This window comes from Panthera pardus, unplaced genomic scaffold (assembly GCF_024362965.1).
Source record: "Panthera pardus isolate Hobbes unplaced genomic scaffold, ASM2436296v1 HiC_scaffold_3, whole genome shotgun sequence".
In the NCBI taxonomy this organism is placed as follows: domain Eukaryota; kingdom Metazoa; phylum Chordata; class Mammalia; order Carnivora; family Felidae; genus Panthera; species Panthera pardus.
The window spans coordinates 2,468,459-2,488,596 of NW_026526876.1; the positions used below are offsets into that span (position 1 = coordinate 2,468,459).

Below are 20,138 nucleotides of genomic sequence, written 5' to 3' on the forward strand. Positions count from 1 at the left end.
GGCCCGTGGGGCACGGGGCACGGGGCACAGGGCACACGGGAGGCGTGGCGAACCGGGCTGCCCATGCAGGGCCCGTGGGCCCCCTTGTCCAAGCTTCTCAAAGGCTTTGTGAACAGACGGGGGGGCGGCAGACTCACCTAGGAAATATGTAGCTTTTAATTGGGTAACTGGTTTTTTACATTGTGTCTTGATTTGAAATCTCCCGATTTGAAGCAACCCCAGGATTGTCCCTCTCCGGTCGGCTGACGTCCTCTTAAAGAGCAGAGCAGAGCAGGCCAGGTCGACAGAACCGTCACGTCACACGAGGCGCCGGCCGAAGGTTTTGTTTTTGAGATGCGGTCCAAAGTGTCCATCCACCCGCACTGGATCCCCAGGGTGCTGTTGTAGGGGGACCGGTGTGGAGGCCTGTGGGTGCGGCCACCCTTGGCCTCCTTTCCGTCTCCGAGCCGCTCGGCTAGTGTCTGGCGGTCAGGACCCGGACGACCAGCCCGGCCGTCAGCGTGCCTGACGCCATCCCCAGGGCGGCCCCCGCGGCGGATGGCCAGCTGTCTGGCTGACAGTCTGCTGGCCGGAGCTGGAAGGGCCTGGGCTGCCTCCGGAGCCCTGAAGAGGTCCAGGTGGCTCTCGGGCCTTGAATACGTTGTCAGGGTGATGCCAGGAGAGGCACCCGTGGCCACTGCGGAGGCAAACGGGAGCAGTCAGTGGCGCCGGGGGCCTGGGAGACAGCTGTGGCCTTGGAACCAGGAAGCCTGGCTGCCATTGTCACGCTGGGTGCAATGATGTGGGAAAACACCTCAACACGTGAGCGTGACGCAGAGAGAAAGCTGCTCGTAAGATCACGTGAGGCGCGTTCCCGTCTGAGCCTTGTGATGACACGCGATGGGGTGTCACTCCCACACGTGCCTTCGGAGCACGTCTTAAACGCTCAGACGGTCGGACCTCACCTTCGTCTCTCATGACGCTCTAGGCTCCCGGAGTGTTTGTCAGCTAGCTCGCTGCTGTGTTGACGACGGCAGGGCCCCGGGGGAGATGAGGTCACCGGATAAGTGAGGGCTCTGGGCTGCGGATACCCAGACCTGGCGCCCCTCACCAGCCCGGGACGGGAGGGCCCCTGCGCCTCGGGCCGAGGCCATCGCTGCATCACAGAGACGCTGGATATACACCAGAGGTGCCCGCCTGTCTGATGGGGTACAGAGAGGCAGGCAGGGGAAGTGCCCCCCCACCAGCCGGTCCAGCCAGGCGGACCCGCCGAGACCCAGCTGCCGTAGGCCGGGATGTGGCCTTCTGGCCCGGGCTGGGCTTCCGTGGTGAGCACGTGCCCTTGAGTCTGACGGGCCCACACTGGGATCGTCTCACCTTTTCCAGTTGCGGGACCATCGTCGGGGGAGAGACCTAAGCTCTCAGCCTGGCTCCCTCACCCGAGGATGGGGCTACAGCTGGCTGCCTCACGAGGCTAAGGACGTGACGTGCTTCACGTGGGGCCTCTGAGTCACAGGGAGTGGTGTCGTCTTCCTGGCGCTTAGAACACCATGTTTGTGCCAAGAGGAGGACCGGCGGCTTGGACTTGTACTTGCCCGGGGCACACGAGGAAGAGGCTGCCACTGGCAGTGGGGCCCACCTGGCTGAAGCACTGCGACGTTACCTGAAGAGGTGACGGCTTCTGCAGGCCCGGGTCGGGGGACCGTGGCCACCGTGGCCACCGTGCTGTCAGTGCTCTGCGGCAGCAGTCCGGCATGTTTCTGGGCCTAAAAGAGCAGATTCGGGGTCTTTGAGAGTGGACCCCCCCCCCCCGCCTCCGTCTCTGCCTTCAGACCGAGCTGTCACCGTTACTGTGTCTGAGAAGCAGGCGTGGGCCTCCCCTGTTTAAAAAGTTCGGCCAAGGGGCGCCTGGGTGGCTCAGTCAATTAAGCGTCTGATTTCGGCTCAGGTCAGGATCTCACGGTTTGTGGGTTCGAGCCCTGCATCGGGCTCTGTGTTGACAGCTCAGAGCCTGGAGCCTGTTTTGGATTCCGTGTCTCCCTCTCTCTGCCCCTCCCCTGCTCATGCTCTATCTCTCAAAAATAAACATTAAAAAGAAAAAAAAAATGTTTGGCCAAGAGGATGTTGGACAGAGTGATGGTGTTCCCCCTTCCAAAGTCGGGCACACACTCTTGGGGGCTCATCCGGGTTCAGACTAGTTTGAGCTCTTTGCTTTGGTTTCAAGCAGCTTGGGCTGGCTGTGGAAGCTTTTTGGTGTGTGTGCCTCTCCTTGAAATTAGACCGTATCCTGGCACTGTCTGGGGTCCAGTTACGGTGCCCGGAGATGTTGAGGCTGAGGGTGCCCTTCCGTGACCCCCCGCCCTCCCAGCTCATCCCACAGGTCACTGCTGCTGAGGCCTGATGTGCTCTGAGCATCTCTGCACGCTCACCTCCTCTGCAGCTAGCTTCCAGTCCATCCGGGTGGTGTAGACAGCAAACGCAGCAGCTCCCAGGAGGCCGCAGGCCAGCATGCCCAGCCAGAGGCCTGGGGGAGACAAGTGACAAATGGGGACAGCGTCCTCCCAGGCCTCCCCCCACTTTCCCTCGCAGCACATACCCATGATTCCCATTCTGACCACAAAGGTCAGAACAATGCCCAGCGGGAGGCCGATGACATAATACATGACCGTGTTCACGACGGCTCCAAAGGCCTGCTTGCCACTTCCTCTCAGAACTCCGCTATAGACGCACTGGGAGGGGAGGCAGAAAGGGGCGAGAGGTGGGCGTGAGCCTGACGGCAGGGATCCTGCAGCGGGCTCCCTTCTAAGCCACTCATGTCGCACGGCCTGATTTCACTCTAAGCCCAACGATGGTGCTCTTGTCCCCATCCGTGGGGAGACCGAGTCGGGGCAAGTCACTTGCCCACGGCTGCACAAGAGTGGTTGTGTCTTGAACACAACTCCAGAGGCCCCGTCTTCCCCTCCACACTAGGACTGCCTCTCTAGAAACTCAAGGTAAAATTGGAAACCGACCACCAGCTGGCCCCGGAGGCTGGACTGACGTCACACAGAGTTGTGTTGCCTTGGCAGTGCTGCTGTGGCAAATTACTGTAGATTAGTGGCTTGGAACAAGACACGTGCACTGGTTTCTGGTCCTGGAGGTTACGAGTCTGAAATGGGTCTCACCGCCCTCTAGTCAGGGCGGGTTCCTTCTTGGAGGCCCCTGCGGAGAATTTGTGTGTCTTTGCCTTTTCTGGCCTCTATAGGCCGCCCTGCATTCCCGGCCCCCAGACAGTGGTGGCATCGGTCCACCCTCTGCGGCTGTCGTGGTGTTTCCATCTCCTTCTGTCTCCCTCCCCTCTCTCGCCTGTGAGAACCCTTGCGATTACTTTGGGTCATCTGGATAATCCACGACAATCTCCCCATCTCAAGACCTTTCACTTAGTCACATCTACAAAGTCCCCTTTTGCCACCCGACATTCACAGGTCTGGGGATCAGGATGTGGAGATCTTTGGGGGGGCCATCATTCTGGATACCGCACGTGGCAAACAAAGGTGTCATCTGCTCCAGATGAGACACGCAGTCCTTGCTTGCTCCTGTCCCCGTAATGCTCACGGGCAAGAACGACTTTGGAGAAAGCACTAACCCTGCTTTATTTTCCTAGGGTCATCCTCCCAGCCTGATCTCAGCGCTGATGAACTAAAGAGCGACAGGCACAGCTCGTGCTTGGGCAGTGCTACTGACGAATAGCTATTCGGTTATTTTCATTTTGTTAAGATAAAGGATGTGGAGCGGGGCGCCTGGGGGGCCTCAAGTCGGCTGAGCATCCGGCTCTTGGTTTCGGCTCAGGTCATGATCTCGCGGTTAGTGGGTTCAAGTCCCACACTGGGATCCGTGCTGGCAGCACAGAGCCTGCTTGGGATTCTCTCTCTCTCTCCCCTTCTCCCTGCCCCTTCCCCGCTCTCTCTCTCTCTCTCTCTCTCAAAATAAATAAGCTTAAAAAAAAAAAAAAAGACGAAGGATGTGGAGTATTTTGTGGTTTGCTTTCACACTTTTGAGCAAAGAGGTAATGCATTCGGGATGGGAGGTGTGTGCCTCTTGAACTCTGAATGTGGCATGTTCGTTTCCCATTGTTATATATTTTGACATAGAAGATATCTTTTGGTTAGAAGAAGACTTCTCCCAAATTATGATTGATGAGCTCTAAACAAGTATATCTCAACCCCGGGGGCGACTTTCGCCCTCCAGGGGACACTTGGCAAGTGTCGGGGGATGGTTTGGGTTGTCACAACCCGAGGAGTGCTACCTGCATAGGGTTGAAGCCCTGAATGCTGTTAAACACCTTACAGGGCACAGGGCGGCCCCCTTACAACCAAGGATTCTCCATCCCGAAATGTCACAGTGCCAAGGTTGAGAAGCCCTTTAAAGCATTTTGAGTCACGGTGACAACGTCAGAGGCAAGCACCCAGGAAGGGCCAGTGGCCCCACCAGTCCGTGCGGTTGAGAAGGTTTGGGTCTGTTTGGGAGAGGCAGCGGACCGGTGCGCTAGGCAGGGATTTAACAGGGAGGCGAAACAACCGGGTGGCGGGGAGAGGGAGCTCGATACGTTCCGCACATATTCCAAGTTGACTGCAGGCTGTGTGTGCACACAGCGGAGACCAGGGCAGGCCCCAGCCTCCCACACGTCGTGGACAATGGAGCCTGTGCACGTGGATGGAAGAGACACGCGAGAACCCAGAAGGAAGTAAGAGCCGGGCAGACTCGAAAACAGCCCCCATGCACATTCAGATCCTTCGGCAGAGAACGGAAGCCTCACGAGCTGTCAGGTGTTTGAACACAACCTCCGACCAACAACTGCCTCAACACCGAGCTGTGCGGACAAAAGGGTGTGACCCCTAGGAAGCTAAGCCTAAAATAAGCATAGAGAAAAACCCAGAAAACAAAACTGAGTAGAGATCGCAGCTCCAGGCTGTAGAGGAGGCGGGATTCACAGAAATAAATAGTCCAGGCAAATTCCTAAATACGACAAGAGGCCTCAGAGAAAGGTCACACACGCTTTGACGTTCTCTGGGATGGGGCTGTGCAAGGCCACACAAGAGAATTCAATTAGAGACGCCGACAAGAAAGAAAAATGGGCATGCCCCCAACATTTGGTTAACACAAAGAATAAGTAGCAGGAGAAAGTTTTCAATATTTTGAACGAAGAATAAAACGACATATCAAATTTAGTACGTGCCACTACCACGGTGCTTAGAAATGCACAGCCGTAAATGCTTATATCCAAAAAGAAGAAAGGCCTCAAATCCAGAGCCTAATACCCCACATTAAGAAACAAGGAAGAGCAAACTCTACCCAAATAAAACAGAAGGATGGGGATAATGATGACAGGGGAAATTACTGAAATCGACGACAGAAAAAAACCACAGAAAATCAACGAAACCCAAAATTTTAAGTCTTTGATAATATCCACAAAAAGGATGAACATTTGCCAAGGATTTGACCGTGGTAAAATAAGACCAAGAAAATAAGAAAGCGAAGACCCGAATGACCAAAGTCAGGTGTGAAAGAAGGGACATTACTACTGACCCTACAGAAAAAGATTATAAGAAAATACTATTAGCAAGTTGGTGCCAGAGAATTAGACAAATTTAGTTGAAGTAAATAAGTTACTCGAAAGACACAGATTACTGAAAGTAACTCAAGAAATAGAAAGTGAAGAGACAAATAAATTGAATTAATTTAAAAATCTTCTGACAGAAACCCAGGCCCAGATGGCTTCACTGGTGAATTCTGTCCAATATTTAAAGGGGAGGGGCGCCTGGGTGGCTCAGTCAGTTAAGCGTCCGACTTCACTCAGGTCATGATCTCACGGCTCGTGGGTTCAAGTCCTGAATTGGGCTCTGTGCTGGCAGCTCAGAGCCTGGAGCCTGAAGCCTGCTTCGGATTTTGTGTCTCCCTTTCTCTCTGCCCCTCCCCCACTCGTACTCTCTCTCCAAATAAACACACATAATTTCAAAAATTAAAAAAAATAAAAATAAAATGAGGATTTGGGGGCACCTGGGTGGCTCAGTCGGTTAAGCATCCGATTTCAGCTCAGGTCATGATCCTGAGGTTCGTGAGTTTGAGCCCCACATCAGGCCGCGTACTGACAATGTGGACCCCACTTGGGATTCTCTCCCCATCGCTCTCTCTGCCCCTCCCCCGCTTGTGCACATGCACATTCTTTCAAAATAATAAATGAATTAAAAAAATAATAAAAGGAGACTTCAGTGTTTTCTTGTTTTATGTCATGCTCTTTAAAATTCACATCATCCACATTTGTGAGTTTATGTGGGTGTAATTTTTCAGGTGTTTTTTTTGTTTTGTTTTTGTTTTTTTTGCCAATCCGCATGCGTCTTTTGGCTTGTTGGAATTGCAGAAGAGAAGGGGATTCATTGTTTTGAATAATAATAGAATTAATCCAAGCAGACACCTTGGGCACTTACTACAGAGTTAGCCCTTTACAAGTTTTTTAACTTTTATTTATTTTTTAATGTTTATCTATCTTTGAGAGAGAGAGAGAGAGAGAGAGACAGAGCATGAGCAGGGGAGAGGCAGAGAGAGAGGGAGACACAGAATCGGAAGCAGGCTCCAGGTTTTGAGCTGTCAGCACAGAGCTGGACTCGGGGCTCGAACCCTCTGTGAGATCATGGCCTGAGCTGAAGTCGGACATTTAACCGACGGAGCCACCCAGGCGCCCCATCCCCCTTTACATGTTTGAATGGGTTAATCCTCGCAGCCCGACGAGGCCTCAGGGAGGGCCCGTGAGCATGGACTCGTACAGGAGAGTCAGGCTTCACATCAGGGCAGTACTCACACAGATGGCCTCAAAGAGCTGAAAGACGGTGTAAATTGGCAAGACCTTGTTCACCAGGGCAATGACTTCTCTGCGGGAGAAACCGGAAAGAACATTCATTTGGAGCATTAAGACATCACTGCGTTCTTGAGACCCACGCCCTCCCTGTTGTGCCTCCTCCTAAAAATGATTGGAACGGAAGTAGTTACCCCCCCCCCCCCACACACACACAAACCTGACACTCCCAGCCCTAAGTTTCTGCATGGAGCCCTAAGCTCCAGGAGAGCCCTGGCAATGTTGTACTGCCTGCCCTCGGCATCCTGTCTACGGACCAGCAAGTGACAGAGGCCGTGGTCCGGGGGGAGAAGCATCAATGCTAGCTTCTTCCCAGCAAGAGCAAAGTCGAGGCTGGTCCTGCTTCCTCTGGACCTGGTGCTGAGCCAGCCAGGTGACGAATCTCTGAGGACCAGCTGCAAGCCACTCTGACATTTCCCAGAAGTCAGTGAAGAAAACTGATTACCTACTCATCATTTGTAAAAATACGCCCCAGTTTATTTTTCAGGGTGCTCAGCACGATGCCCACAACCAGCGAGGTGCCGCCTGGAAGAGACCAAAGGAAGAGCATTTGCCCCCAGCCCCTGGAGGAGCAGCTTAGGCCAGTGCAAGGCAGGAAGGCATAGGAAATGCCTTTCCCCCTGTGGTTCTCAAAGTGGGGTTCCGGGACCAGCAGCAACAGCATCACCTAGTAACTTGTTAGAAATGGAGGTTCTCAGGGGCGCCTGGGTGGCTCAGTCGGTTAAGCATCCGACTTTGGCTCCGGTCATGATCTCGCCGTCTGTGAGTTCGAGCCCCGCGTCGGGCTCCGTGCTGACAGCTCGGAGCCTGGAGCCTGCTTCGGACTCTGTGTCTCCCCCTCTCTCTGCCCCTCCCCCACTCACGCTCTGTCTCTCTCTCTCAAAAATAAATAAACATAAAAAAAAGAGAAATGGAGGTTCTCAGACCCCATCTCAGACCTACTGAATCAGAAACTCCATGGGGGGGGAGGCCTGCCAATCTGATTCTAATCTTTCCAGCTGATTCTGATAGTCTAAAGCCTGAGAACCACTGGTGTCCACAGCTGATCTGAATCTGTCAGCCTCAGAAAGCAGAGCCCGGGAAGGGGACACAAGATCGGTTGGTCCTGAGGGGTGGGATGGGGCAGGTCCTGAGATCCTTGGGGATGCTGGGAAGGCAAATTTGCAGAAGGCCCCTGGACATGGAGGCAGAAGTCTGGGGAGGAGGGGACTTCACAGGGTCACATGAACGTGGAAACTGGTGACCTGTCCCTGGGAGAACCCGAGAACAGCAGCAGGGAAGGAATGCAGGACAAGAGAGGTTTGCTGGTGGGGGGGAAGAGGAGGGAGTGGGGGTGGGGACGGGGGGAGGGTAGGAGGTTGGCGTCAATTCAGCTGGGGCTCCTCTGGGCCGGGTATTGCAGATTTGTCCCCTGCCCCAGGCTCCAACTTCCCAAGCCCCGCCCCCACCCCCGGAGGATTCCACCCACCTGTGCAAAGCATGCCTGACTGGGCCCACCGCTTGGCTTGCACTGTATCTGCAGCTCCCAGGGCCATCCCCACACGGACACAGACGGCGTTGCTGAGCCCCAGGGGAATCTGCGATCAGAGATAAGGGACCATCAGTAGAATCAACCTCCTGCCCCTGGAAGGGGCTGGGGGGCTGGATCCTGAGCCAGGAAGAGGCTTGTGCCGGGGGCGGCGGAGGGGGCCAGGGGGAACAGCCCTCTAACCCTCCATCAGGGGGCCAGCTGGAGGAAAGCAGGAAGACAGGATGGATCCCAGGAAGGCAGCGTGAGGAGAGAGGGCATTCACAGCTGAGGTTGGGAGATGGGGTGGGGGCACCCTCAGCAAGCCCGTCAGTCCTGCCCCCACCGGCACCATCAGACATCACAGGCAGGGGCGCCTGGGTGGCTCAGTTGGTTGAGCGTCCGACGTCGGCTCAGGTCATGACCTCACGGCTCATGAGTTCGAGCCCCGCGTCGGGCTCTGTGCTGACAGAGCCTGGAGCCTGCTTCCGATTCTGTGTCTCCCTCTCTCTCTGCCCCTAACCCACTCATATTCTGTCTCTGTCTCTCTCAAAAATAAATAAACATTAAAAAAAAAAAATTAAAAAACAAATCACAGCCAGACTGGCCCTGCAACCAGAATCAATGTGTTGCCAAAACCTCGTAAGTAAGTGCATTTTTAAGAGTTGAATGTGGTCTTAAGTATGCCAGAAAAGCTCCCTGTTAGAAAAACAAAATTCTGGGAAAACCCTTTGTAAAATTAAGCACCTTATACCTTAGTGCTGTAAGTGTAGACTTTTGTGAATCATTTCCTTAAACTCAGACTGCATGTCCCCAAGGGGTCGCAGTCTGCATGTCCCCAGGAAGCTGGCAGAGGCATACGCAGTCACATGGGACAACTCATGTCTCTGTAAGAAGAGGAGGGAGCTATGGGGCTGTGGGGGGGGGGGGGGGTGGGGGACAGCAGTGAACCCCCCAGCCAGGGACGTGGTCACCGAGCTCTCGCTGACTCGGGTTTGCAGGAATGTGGGCCTGCTGCTAAACGGAATGTCCCGTTTTTCAAGAAAATGCAAAACTTCAGATTATGATGTGAAATATTCCCGTTTTTAAGTGGCACTGATTAATTTAAAAATTCTAACATCATGGGAGTTCAGTATTGCTCTTGGTGGAGCAGCTGGGGGCCACCTGTGTGTGTCTGGCAGGGCCCAGACCTAATGGGCACAAGGAGGTCATCTGAGAGAGAGATGGCCTTTAGGGGGACAGCCTGCCCCTCTTCTGTGACACCCCAGGCCGTCAGCGGGGCCGGGCCGGCATGGAGGGCGTGCGGAAGTTACCGCCATAAGATACTCACCATGTAGACTGTGGTGGCCAATTCGTACATGATGGCCTGGCCGGAGAGGTCCAGCACGCTGAGCAGGCCTGCGGAAGAGACACGCGGTGAGCTCACGGACACGGAACAGGACTCCCCTCTGCTTTGGAGGCCAAGGAGCAAATGACTTCCAAGGGCAGCTTTGCAACAGAAAATGTTCCCGTTTTGGCCTTCAGCCTGGCAGGAAAATCCCACCCAGCTGTGGTGGAATTTCTTACGGGCTGTTCGTTCCCGGTATGGTTTGACTTTCAAGTTGAAAGTCCTTGGTGTACATGGCATATGGAGAGAAAAGAGACCTGGACCAAGATCAGGAGACCCAAGTTTGGGTCCCAGCGCTGCCACTGGGACTCCGGGCAGTCTCTTGTTCTTGGGGCTCAGTTTACCTATCTGTAAATGAGGGGCAAGGGTTGGACCAGGTGCTCTCTCAGGGCCATTCTCTCACAGGGCCTTGCGATTCCTGGGCTGCGTGGACTCTGCACGAGGTGCTCCGGGGAGCACAGGCGCGTCAGGGGAGAGCCCCCCACGCCTGCCTGGCCCCTGCACGCTCACACCCACGTTGGTTCCGTCCCTCGCTTCCCCCACTGACTCCAACACCTGCCCAGGGCCAGGCCCAGGGCCATGCTGGGTTCCTGACATGAAAAGCCCAGGCCTACCTTCTGGGAGCGCACAACCTGGAGAGAGCAACAGCCCCGACCTGGCCGAGGCCGCCAAACCACCCATCCGGAGAGGGGGCTTCCGGGCTGCCCACACGGTTCCCCGAGCCGCGCTCCCCTACATACCCATGAGGAAGCTCCCGATCTCGTAGGCCCACCACTCCATGCACACCATGAGCATGCTGGGAATAGCCAGAGAGAAGAAGGGGCCCCAGTCCTGCAGGCACTGGCCGGACCAGCCTAGGAACAGAAGCCCCGCTGGAGCGCTGAGCAGGGAGCCCATCGCGCATGCGCACCCACTGGCCCGAGCCCCTGCCAGCCCTTGGCTCCGCCCACTCCCGGGCTCAGCTCCGCACGCCCAGGCCTCCTGTGTTTTGCCACCGGGTGGCTCGGGATGGGAGCCTCAGGCGTGGGTGAAGGTCGCCCGCTCCACCCGTGACACCACGAGATCTTGGGCAACTACCCTGCTCTTTCTGGCCTCCATTCCCTCCTCTGAAAATCTGAGTTCTTTGCCCAGACGCCCCAGAGGGGTTGCTGGGAGGATGGCATGAGGTCAAGGTCAAAGGATTGGATTCTCGGGGCAGATAGGGCCGTGCGGACAGGGAGAGCAGAGTGGCCACACAGGACTCCCTGCCCTGTGAATGAGGCCCCGTCCGGAGGGGCTGGTCCGCAAATGCCCGAAAGCGGACCCCGCAGTCTACAGAGTTAGCTTTCAGGAGGCAGGAAAGCTCAGAACCGGGAGTGCAGGGGCACGGGTTTGAGTCCAGCCTCACCGGGCGCCGCCTCTGGCGTTTTGAGCAAATTGTTTACCCTCACTCCATCTCCTCCAGGTAAGTAAAATGGGGATTATAAGGTGGTGTGGAGTAACTGGGGGTCAGAAATGTCGAGCACTCGGCCCACTGCTGACACCTAGGGTTTTACCTGCGATCAGGGAGCTGGCCAGAGAGTCCCCTGAGGTCTGTCCCCAGCAGGGCTCTGCGCCTATCACATTGGATGGGGGGCACCTGGGCCTTTGGGGGTAGGGGTGCTGAGGGGTAGAGCAATAGGGAAGGAGCCTCTGAAGGGAAGTGGAGGCAAGCCCGAGACAAGGCTCCTCCAAAGGGGCTCCCACCGGGCCTTCTGTCCACCTGCCAAGTGAACACCCCATGCCCGAGCCGGGGTACTGCCTGCTGCTGGTCTGCTCAGCCCCCCAAAGGCAGGGTGGCCCCCACACCTGCCCACGTCTCCAGGTGTAGCTTCTTCAGCACAATGTAGAGAAAGAGGAAGATGGTCTGCAGGATGTGGGAGATAGTGTTGGCATAAGCAGAGCCCCTGGGAAAGGAGAGAGAGCCGAGCTGGGGCCAGGGGCCGACTCTGGCCCTGGGGGCAGGGGACTTCTCCCCTGAAGCCAGCATGGAAGGGAAGGGGGCCCAGGCATGGCGCAGCCAGCACCCCCATCCAGAGATCAGCCACAACCAGGAACCTTAGTACAGTGTCCCTGAGTCCCCCTGCCAGGTCCCAACGCTCGGCCTCTCCTGGGGGGCTAGGGCAGGGATGAGGAGGGCTCCTCTCCTTGTCTCCTTGGTGGGGAGTCCCCCGGAACTTGAGGGACCAGCAGGGCCCCCCAGTTCCTCATGACACCCCACTTCTGGACGGCAGGGGCAGCCTCTGCCCTTTTGGCAAGGCAGGGATGGCAACTGACCTGCCCCCGTCAGGGGTGGGGTGCCTGGTGGGCCCCTGCAGCCCAGTGGTCCCGGTGCTCACCTGACCCCCAGGCTCAGCACAGAAACCAGGATGTAGTTGCCCAAGCCGTTGATGCAGTTGCCCACAATGCCACTGAGGACTTGGGGCCAGACGATTCCCTGAAATAAACAACCACTGGCCTTGCTGGGGCGGGGGGCAGGGCCAGGGGGTGTGGACAAGCCCGGGGACGTCCAGGGGTTGGCAAGAGGCTGGGGACACGCGGCTCGTTACTGGGCCTTGGTCAGTAGGTTCACAGAGGGTGCCGAAAGGGGAAAAGCCCCAGGCACCCCTTCTCGCTGGAATGGGGCAGTGTGTTGGGGCAGGGGTCGCCCCTCTGGCCAGGGACCCGTACCTGATTTTGCAAATACTTTGCCAGCAGGCTGTAAAGAAAAATCGCCTGTGTGAAATAAAAACAAAAAACCAGACACACGCATAAACAACGACTACCAAAAAAGCAAAACAAACAAGCACATGATGAACATCAGGAGGTATTTCCCTGGTACCTGAGTGAGGGGCAGTTATTTCACCAAAATAGGTCTGGGACCCCACAGGTGGGCAGAAGCCCACTTAGCATCTCAGGTGCGCTCTGGCCCTGCCTATGGGGAGAGGCCCCCTCAAGGCTCGGGCTCCACCGCAGACGAGATACGCAAGCAGCGTTGGCTCTCACAAGGCTTGTGTAAGAGGCCCAGCGCCTAACAGGCCTCCTTGCTGCCGGCTGGGACCTTGCATCAGCTCAGGAAGGCCACCCAGGGGCCCGTGCACAGAAGGGCCCATCAGAGTCCAAATCCGCGGGTTGTGACTGCCCTTGAGCCTGGCTCTGGCTGCTGGAACCAAGAATCTGGAGGGAGAGGCCTTGGGCTGGGCAGGGAGATGGGGACCTGGCAGTGTGGCCACCGGTAGGCCCTGCTGAGGGCGTTCAAGCCCCCGTGGGGTGGCAGGACCTTTCCTGTCCGGGGAGGACAGAGAGGGCCTGCGTGTCAGTGTGTGCATGTCAGGGGTGCTGCCCCTGCCCTTTCTGTCCTCTGCCAAAGCCTGTCCCGGGGCCTGCGCCCTGCTACCCCACCCCTTCCCTTTGCTTCCCTTTCCCTTCTGCTTCTCCTCAGTATAGCACGGGGCTTAAGAGCATGAGCTGGAACAGACTGCCTGCGTTCAAGGGTTGGCTCTGCTTTTTACGAGCTGTGTGATCTTAGGCAAGTCACTTAACCTCTCTGTGCCTCAATTTCCTCATCTATAACGGGGATGATAATGTGTGTATGCTATGTATCCATATATATTTAAAGTTAATATTAGAAAATACCTATAAAACAGTATATGGCCCATTTAAGCATTCCAAATGTTAGGTAAGCGTTATGTAAATCCCATTTGTCATTTTTATTATTACTTTACTGGTAAGTTTTACAGCAGCATTTTAAGGCAGGGACTTGCTTCAGTTGGTAAAGGCGTTGCCACAGTTTTGACGCTCTAGGAGGTTTCTCCCCTGACCCAGCCCAGGTGGCCCTGTTTGGCAAGACACCATCACCTTGGTCTGAAGGGCTGAAGTATGTGCTCTAGCAAACCCTTGGAGGAGACAGACTGGCCTTTGCAGGTGGTTTCCATAATACAACGGCAATCTGGACCTGACCAGACCCCAGAGGGGTCATGGCACTGGCCTCTCAGGCAGGCGGGTGCAGCCGGGGTTCCTCCTGCCAGGCCTTGGCATGCTTTAAAGCACCCCACCTTCACCCTTCCCTGATCGGTCCTCAAGCACCCCACCCCCTGGTGTCATAGAGGGTAAAGGGGAGCTGTTGTTCCAAAGACACAACACTGCCAGCTAGTGACGCGTGTCACTGAGTGACACGTGTCACTGATTCAATAAATCAAATAGAGTAGCAATGGATTCCAGAGCAGACATACAGGCCACGGGGTCAGGTGAGAAATCTCAGAAACCGACCTGACTAGATGCATTGCTTAGCTGGGATTTAACGAATTAGTGGAGAATGGGGAGAACAGGCAACAATTAGTCTTAGTTATAAGTGTGTTAGGTAGATTAGAATCTGAAGTGTAAAATAAAAGCCACGAGAGGGCTCAAAGAAAATATGGGCAAAATGTTTATATAATCTTGCAATGGGTTAAGTGGTTTTAAGTTCATCAAAGACTTCCTAAAGAATGGGATTTATGGGTCTGTTACATATACATTAAAAATTCCTGAGGTCAAGGGTGTGCCTGGGGGGCTCAGTCGGATAAACATCAGATTCTTGGTTTCCGCCCGGGGCATGATCTCACGGTTCATGGGTTCGAGCCCCACATGGGGCTCTGAGCTGACCGTGTGGCGCCTCCTCGGGATTCTGTCTCTGCCCCTGCCCTGCTTGCTCTGTCTCTCTCAAATAAATAAACTTTAAAAAAAAAATTTTTTTTTAATTCTTTAGGTCAAAAATATCAAAAAATTAGAAGGCAAGTGACCAACTTAAAAAAAAAAATTAACAGGCAAAGGGTTAAGATACTAGTTAACAAGAGTTATAATAATTAGGAAAAGATTAACCCACTAAAAAAGGGTCTGGACAGTTCTCAGAAGAAAAACAAAATGATGAAAAAAATACATGAAAAAAATGTTCATTAGCAATAACACGCATGTGAAAACTGTTTCTAGTTGGGAAAAAATTTAAAAAAAAAATTTTTTTTCCCTAATGTTTATATTTGAGAGAGAGAGAAACAGAGCAAGTGAGGGAGGGGCAGAGAGAGGGAGACACAGAACCTGAAGCAGGTTCCAGGTTCCAAGCTATCAGCAAAGAGCCCCAAGTGGGGTTTGAATCCACAAATGTGAGATCACGACCTGAGCCGAAGTCGGACATTCAACCAACTGAGCCACCCAAGCGCCCCGCGAAAAATATTTGAATAATAGTACACTGACAAGAGTGTTGCTAGTGGGGGTAAAAATTTCTGATACAAATTGGTATCAGAAGCCATTGACAGAACAACACCAATTCCCATGATGCACCTGAAGGAAATCGTTACAGATACAAAGATTTTTCTTTTTTTCTTTTTTTAATTTTTTTTTTTCAACTTTTTTTTTTTATTTATTTTTGGGACAGAGAGAGACAGAGCATGAACGGGGGAGGGGCAGAGAGAGAGGGAGACACAGAATCGGAAACAGGCTCCAGGCTCCGAGCCATCAGCCCAGAGCCCAACGTGGGTCTCGAACTCACGGACCGCGAGACCGTGACCTGGCTGAAGTCGGACGCTTAACCGACTGCGCCACCCAGGCGCCCCCAAAGATTTTTCTATAAGAACGCTTAGCACAATCTTCTTTCCGATAGTGAATATTGGAAACAACCTGAATACCTGACAAATTAGGATTGGTTGATAAATCATGACACTGTAGGATAGTGCATAGCCTCTGAAATGGATACTGTGGGAGGCTATTTAATCGTATCAAGAGACTAATATCAGGGGGAAAGCAGGTAATAACACAATATTACGCACATTGACCCTCTTTCAAACTGTACACGTGTATGTGTGTTTGAACCCACGCGTCCACGCGCAGAAATAATCCCGGGAAGGGATCTGACCCTAGAGTCTCTCTGGGTGGCAGGATTAGAAGCGATTAAAATGTTTTCTTTCCCACAGTTTCTCCAGTGAATGGTTTTCTCATCAAAAAACATGCCATGCTACGTCTTGAAAGTCCAATCTGCGTGGACGGAATGGGACTGCAATTCTGCTGTCCCTTCGGCCAGCCTCAGTGGCACAGCGGAAAGTCGCTGCGGGCTCACGGGCTTCCCCAGCACGTGGGGCGGCAAAGAAAAAGCCAGAGTTTAGGGGGGTGGAAGTCCACCGTCCTCCCAGCTCCGTGGACAGTGACACTTACCGGAAGTGCCGGGATGAAGATGAGCACGTACTCTTGAGTTAACCTGCGAAGGAAACAGAAGCTCCGGGACTGACCAGGCTGTGCCCGGGGCATCTGGGTGGCTCACTTGGTTAAACGTCCAACTCTTGGTTTCAACTCAGGTCATGATCTCACAGTTTGTGAGTTCGAGCCCCGTGTGGGGGCTCCATGCTGCCAGTGTGGAGCCTGCTTGGGATTCTTTCTCTCTGCCCCCTCCTGTGCTCTCTCCTCCCTCCCTCTCTCTCTCTCTCTCTCTCAAAATAAATAATAAATAGAAATAAACTTAAAAAAAAATAAGCAAATGACTTGCCCGTCCTATAAAATGAACACTATTCCCACGAGGGGACATTTCTAAGATTACTAATAAACGGTGTGATTCATCTGAACTTGGTTCAGCCCTTCTGTCTCTTTTTTGGAAGACGGTGTAGTGCACACTTCAAGTCTCCAAAACCATCTGGGAAGCCCCAGCTACCTGCTGGGACAGGCAAATCCCATCCATTTTTCTGCCTTTCCTCCTGAATTAAAACTGGCCCTGTATCCTCCCCCTGCTGGTCACAGCTGGAATCGCATGCCGGGCGGGAGAGTCCAAAAACCAAGAACCTTCCCCATAGGAGCTGCACTTGTGACGGCTTGTGACCCAGAGAAGCACGGGGGCCTAGGGCATGGCTTCTTTGGCAGCATGGTTGGGGGTGGGGGTGGGGTCCCTCCCCGGGTTCCCGGCAGAAGCCAAGCAGTACCTGGACACGGCTGGGTCCTGCCTGAAGAGAAGCAGGACGTTGTGGGTGTTGAGGAAGAGTGCCCAGCAGGGGAGGCAGCAGAGAAGCATCACCAGGGTGCTCCTTTGCAGGATGACCCCCACGTGCTTCTTGTTGGGGCTCCCGAAGCTCTGCAAAAGAGCCCATCCCTGGGTCAAGCTGCTCACACCTTCAGTGCCTTCCGTCTGTCCCCTGGGTGAGCCCGGCCAGGGCATCAACCTCCTAGCCAGTGCTGGTGCCGTGGGGACGGACCCAGGACACGACAGGCACCTGTCAACGCATCGGTAGCAGGCATTTGGCCCCCTTTGACTGCAGCATGGTGGGCGGAGGGGGGGGGGGCGGGGGGGGCTTCCTCTGCAGGGGCTCAGCCCGCTCGTAGAATCATAATAGCGGTTATTTGCTGAACACTAGCTCCACGCCAGGCTCTGTCTACCCGTTGTCCCCGGTTCTTCAAAAGCGCCTAAGTAGGAAGGCGTTATTCTCAGGGAAGCTCTGAGAGCATTGTCAAGTCTCCATGCTGATAAGGGGCAGCCAGGACCAAGCCCAGGTCCCCGGGCCCACTATGAGTCCAGACCCCCCCACCCCCGAGGAAAGCTGAGCCCCGCTGGGCTGTGGCACCCCCCCACCCCCACCCCGGGGGCAGGAGGGTCCACTCTGTGCACCCTCAGCATTTGACACGTGAGGTCAGGGAACTGCTTCTGCCCCATTCCCTCCATGGCTCTCTAGCCCGCCTGCTCAGACTCTTTCAAAATGAAGGGTCTAATTCCCTGATGGCACACAATCCTTGCAGGCAGGCCGGGACCAGCCGTGTCCCCCCCAACCCCCGCCTGTTTGATGGGCACCCCATCGCCCGACTCCAAAAGGCACACCTACCTGGGACATCAAGGTGTCACAGGCTGAAGACAAGCCTGTTCCTATGGAAATTCCACAGACATTGACAAACTGGAGCCACGCACAGGAGAAAACACAGGGCTTGTCAGGGCCCAAGGAGGGGACCCTAGGAGGGGACCCTCCATCTGGGGGAGGCCACCCACCAGCAGCTCTGACCTGCAGCTGAGTCAGAGACACTGCCCCCTCCTGGCCAGGCCCGGCCTGCGCGTGCCATGTGCCGTTGAGCGAGGCCCCCCCCCAGGTCCCAGCTCTGAATGCAGCTGTCAGCCCTCGTGCTGTCTTCTGGGGGCGGAACGGAGCAGGGAGCTATACTCACGGCCACCGAGAGGGTCACTGACGCCAGCTCCACCTTGCCCAGGTGCCCACAAAACACCGAGCTCACAATGTGGATCATGAAAGTCAGCACCTGGAACAAGAACTAGAGAAAAGCAGCCAGGCTCAAGGGCCCTGTACAGCCCAGCCCCACACAGAGGCGTCTCCAGGTCCTGTGGGGGCCTCACACCCTGCAAACGAAACAAAACAGAAAACCACAGGGCCCTGGGGCCAATCCCCCGCCCCAAGGAAGCTGGCGTTGTGGCTGAGCCAGACACAGCGATCGGGGCTGGAAGTCAGGTGACCCGAGTCTTGCTCCCGTCCTGGAGTCAGCAGCTGTGTTAACCTCTGTGGTTAACCTCCAGGCTCTGGTTTCCCTGCCTGAAAGTGCAGGAATGCACAAGAAGCACTCAGCAACACACAGAGCCTGGAGCCCAGAGAGCTTGATTCAAGCATCCAACCCTCTACCGATCATTTGGTCAGGTCACATACACGCAAAAAGGTGAGCCCGATGCGGGGCTTGAACTCCCGAACCGTGCGATCACAACCCGAGCCGAAGTCGGACGCTTGGCTGACTGAGCCACACAGGCGCCCCGCATTGTATCTGCAGCTTTTATGGGGTGCCCATATTGATTCGTCTTTGTGGTCAGAAAAAAAAAAAGGGTAGCTAAAGCAATTTTCCCGTGGGACATAAAATGGGCAGAGGCTCCCTTCTTCCCCCTGTAGCAGAGGCCCCCGGACTCCTGCATGAATGGGTCTCATTCGTCACCCTAGGGATTTTAGCCCAGCCTTCCCATTTGTTTCCTAAGGAGGACACACCTGTCCCTCCTTGAGTGGGGCTGCTGAGCGAGGTCAGGCCCCACTGCCACACCATGCACCTGTCCACGGACGGCTGTCCTGTAGTCACCTGCTGTGGGCGGTGACCTCTGGTGCAGCCTGGACATGGTCAATGTGGGCAGTTCCTGGGGACAGGTGTGAGCGGCTCCTGGCATAGCCCTGTCACACCTGGACGGCAGCTGCCGCCGGCCTTACTGCCTGCCCCTCACATCGTCTACTTACCAGGGGTCCGGAAAGGGCAAAGAGCGTCCACACCTCGGCCCCAAAGCCGACAGGGACCAGCCTGCGGAGGGCAGGGCAACAGCCCCCTCGGTCTGGGGGGACCGTGTCCCGAACGCTGTCCAGTTCAAGACTGGGCTGCCGGCCACCCTGCATGCCTGAGCGCTCCTGCAGCCAGCCTTGCCCAGCCAAGCCCATGCTACTTTGCAGCCTGGCTAATGAGTAAGGGGCAGGAGGAGGGGCCGCTGCGGCAGCCTATCACACAAGCCCAGCGTCCCTGGGTTCTGCCACCAGAGGGGGACAGGATAGAGTCCTGGGCACCTGGGAGTCACCCAGGCTGGTGCCTGTGGGGGCCTTGTGTCCGCGGTCCCAGGGCGGTCCCAGGGCGGTCAGCTGCAAAGCCCCGGGAGGAGGAGGTTTGGGGCAGTGTGGGGGCACACGGGGCCCGGATGGGCTGCGCTGAGGCACTGGGCATGCTACCCCTCGGCATGATGGTGCCCGTGATGACTCCCATTTCACAGATGAAACAGTGGAGACTCAGAAAGGCAGGGAGCAGAACCTGGATTCCGTCCAGGTGGGCAGCGTCCAGAGCTCTGCCCCGGGAGTCGTATGGTGGGAGGGGGCAGCGGCCTGGAACCAGGAGCTAGGATACCTGGGGAGGGACCCCCAGCCCTGCCTCTGCCCACCATCCCTTTGGGCAGCATCCCCGAGAGCCAGGGTGACCCCACTTGGGCAAACCGCTCACCCCTCTCACCCTCCATTTTTTCCAGGTTCCTCTCTGGCCCGACCAGTTCACCTTCTTTCTCTTCCACGCAGGGGTGGCCTACGACCTACCAAGGACAGGCAGGGCAGACCAGACCATGGGAGGCTCATAACTACCACCGTACTTGGCCCAGTCCTGGATCAGGCTTCGGGATGTGCGAGCTGCACAGAGGGAGGGAGGGAGGGAGGGAGGAGCAGACCCCCCCCCCCGCCCCCCGCCGAAGGAGAGGAGTGAGGATGAAAACAAACCAAAGATGTGCATTCCAACCCACGTCGCACACACCCTGTGCACTCGCCGTTCCCCACATGCACACACAGACCTGGTCTTCGCGCAGAATCCCAAATGCTCCCCTGGCTTGTGCACCTGCTGCGTGATGGATATTCCTTCCCTCATTCTGTCGAGCT

General features: G+C 55.5%; 1 protein-coding gene across 1 annotated transcript; it reads right to left on the minus strand.

Annotated features, from left to right (window-relative positions):
• Nucleotides 1-309: 309 nt before the first annotated feature.
• LOC109245803 (multidrug and toxin extrusion protein 2-like) lies at nt 310-19,655 on the minus strand. The gene is given in 18 exon segments (XM_019413327.2): nt 310-529; nt 531-676; nt 1,643-1,745; nt 2,409-2,503; nt 2,576-2,708; nt 6,815-6,884; nt 7,318-7,393; nt 8,337-8,445; nt 9,706-9,773; nt 10,503-10,616; nt 11,590-11,687; nt 12,120-12,217; nt 12,451-12,495; nt 15,940-15,982; nt 16,695-16,843; nt 17,586-17,654; nt 17,920-18,021; nt 18,975-19,655. Coding segments are annotated over 18 exon segments (1,788 nt in total). The 5' UTR covers nt 19,170-19,655; the 3' UTR covers nt 310-454.
• Between the last annotated feature and the right edge of the window lie 483 nt (nt 19,656-20,138).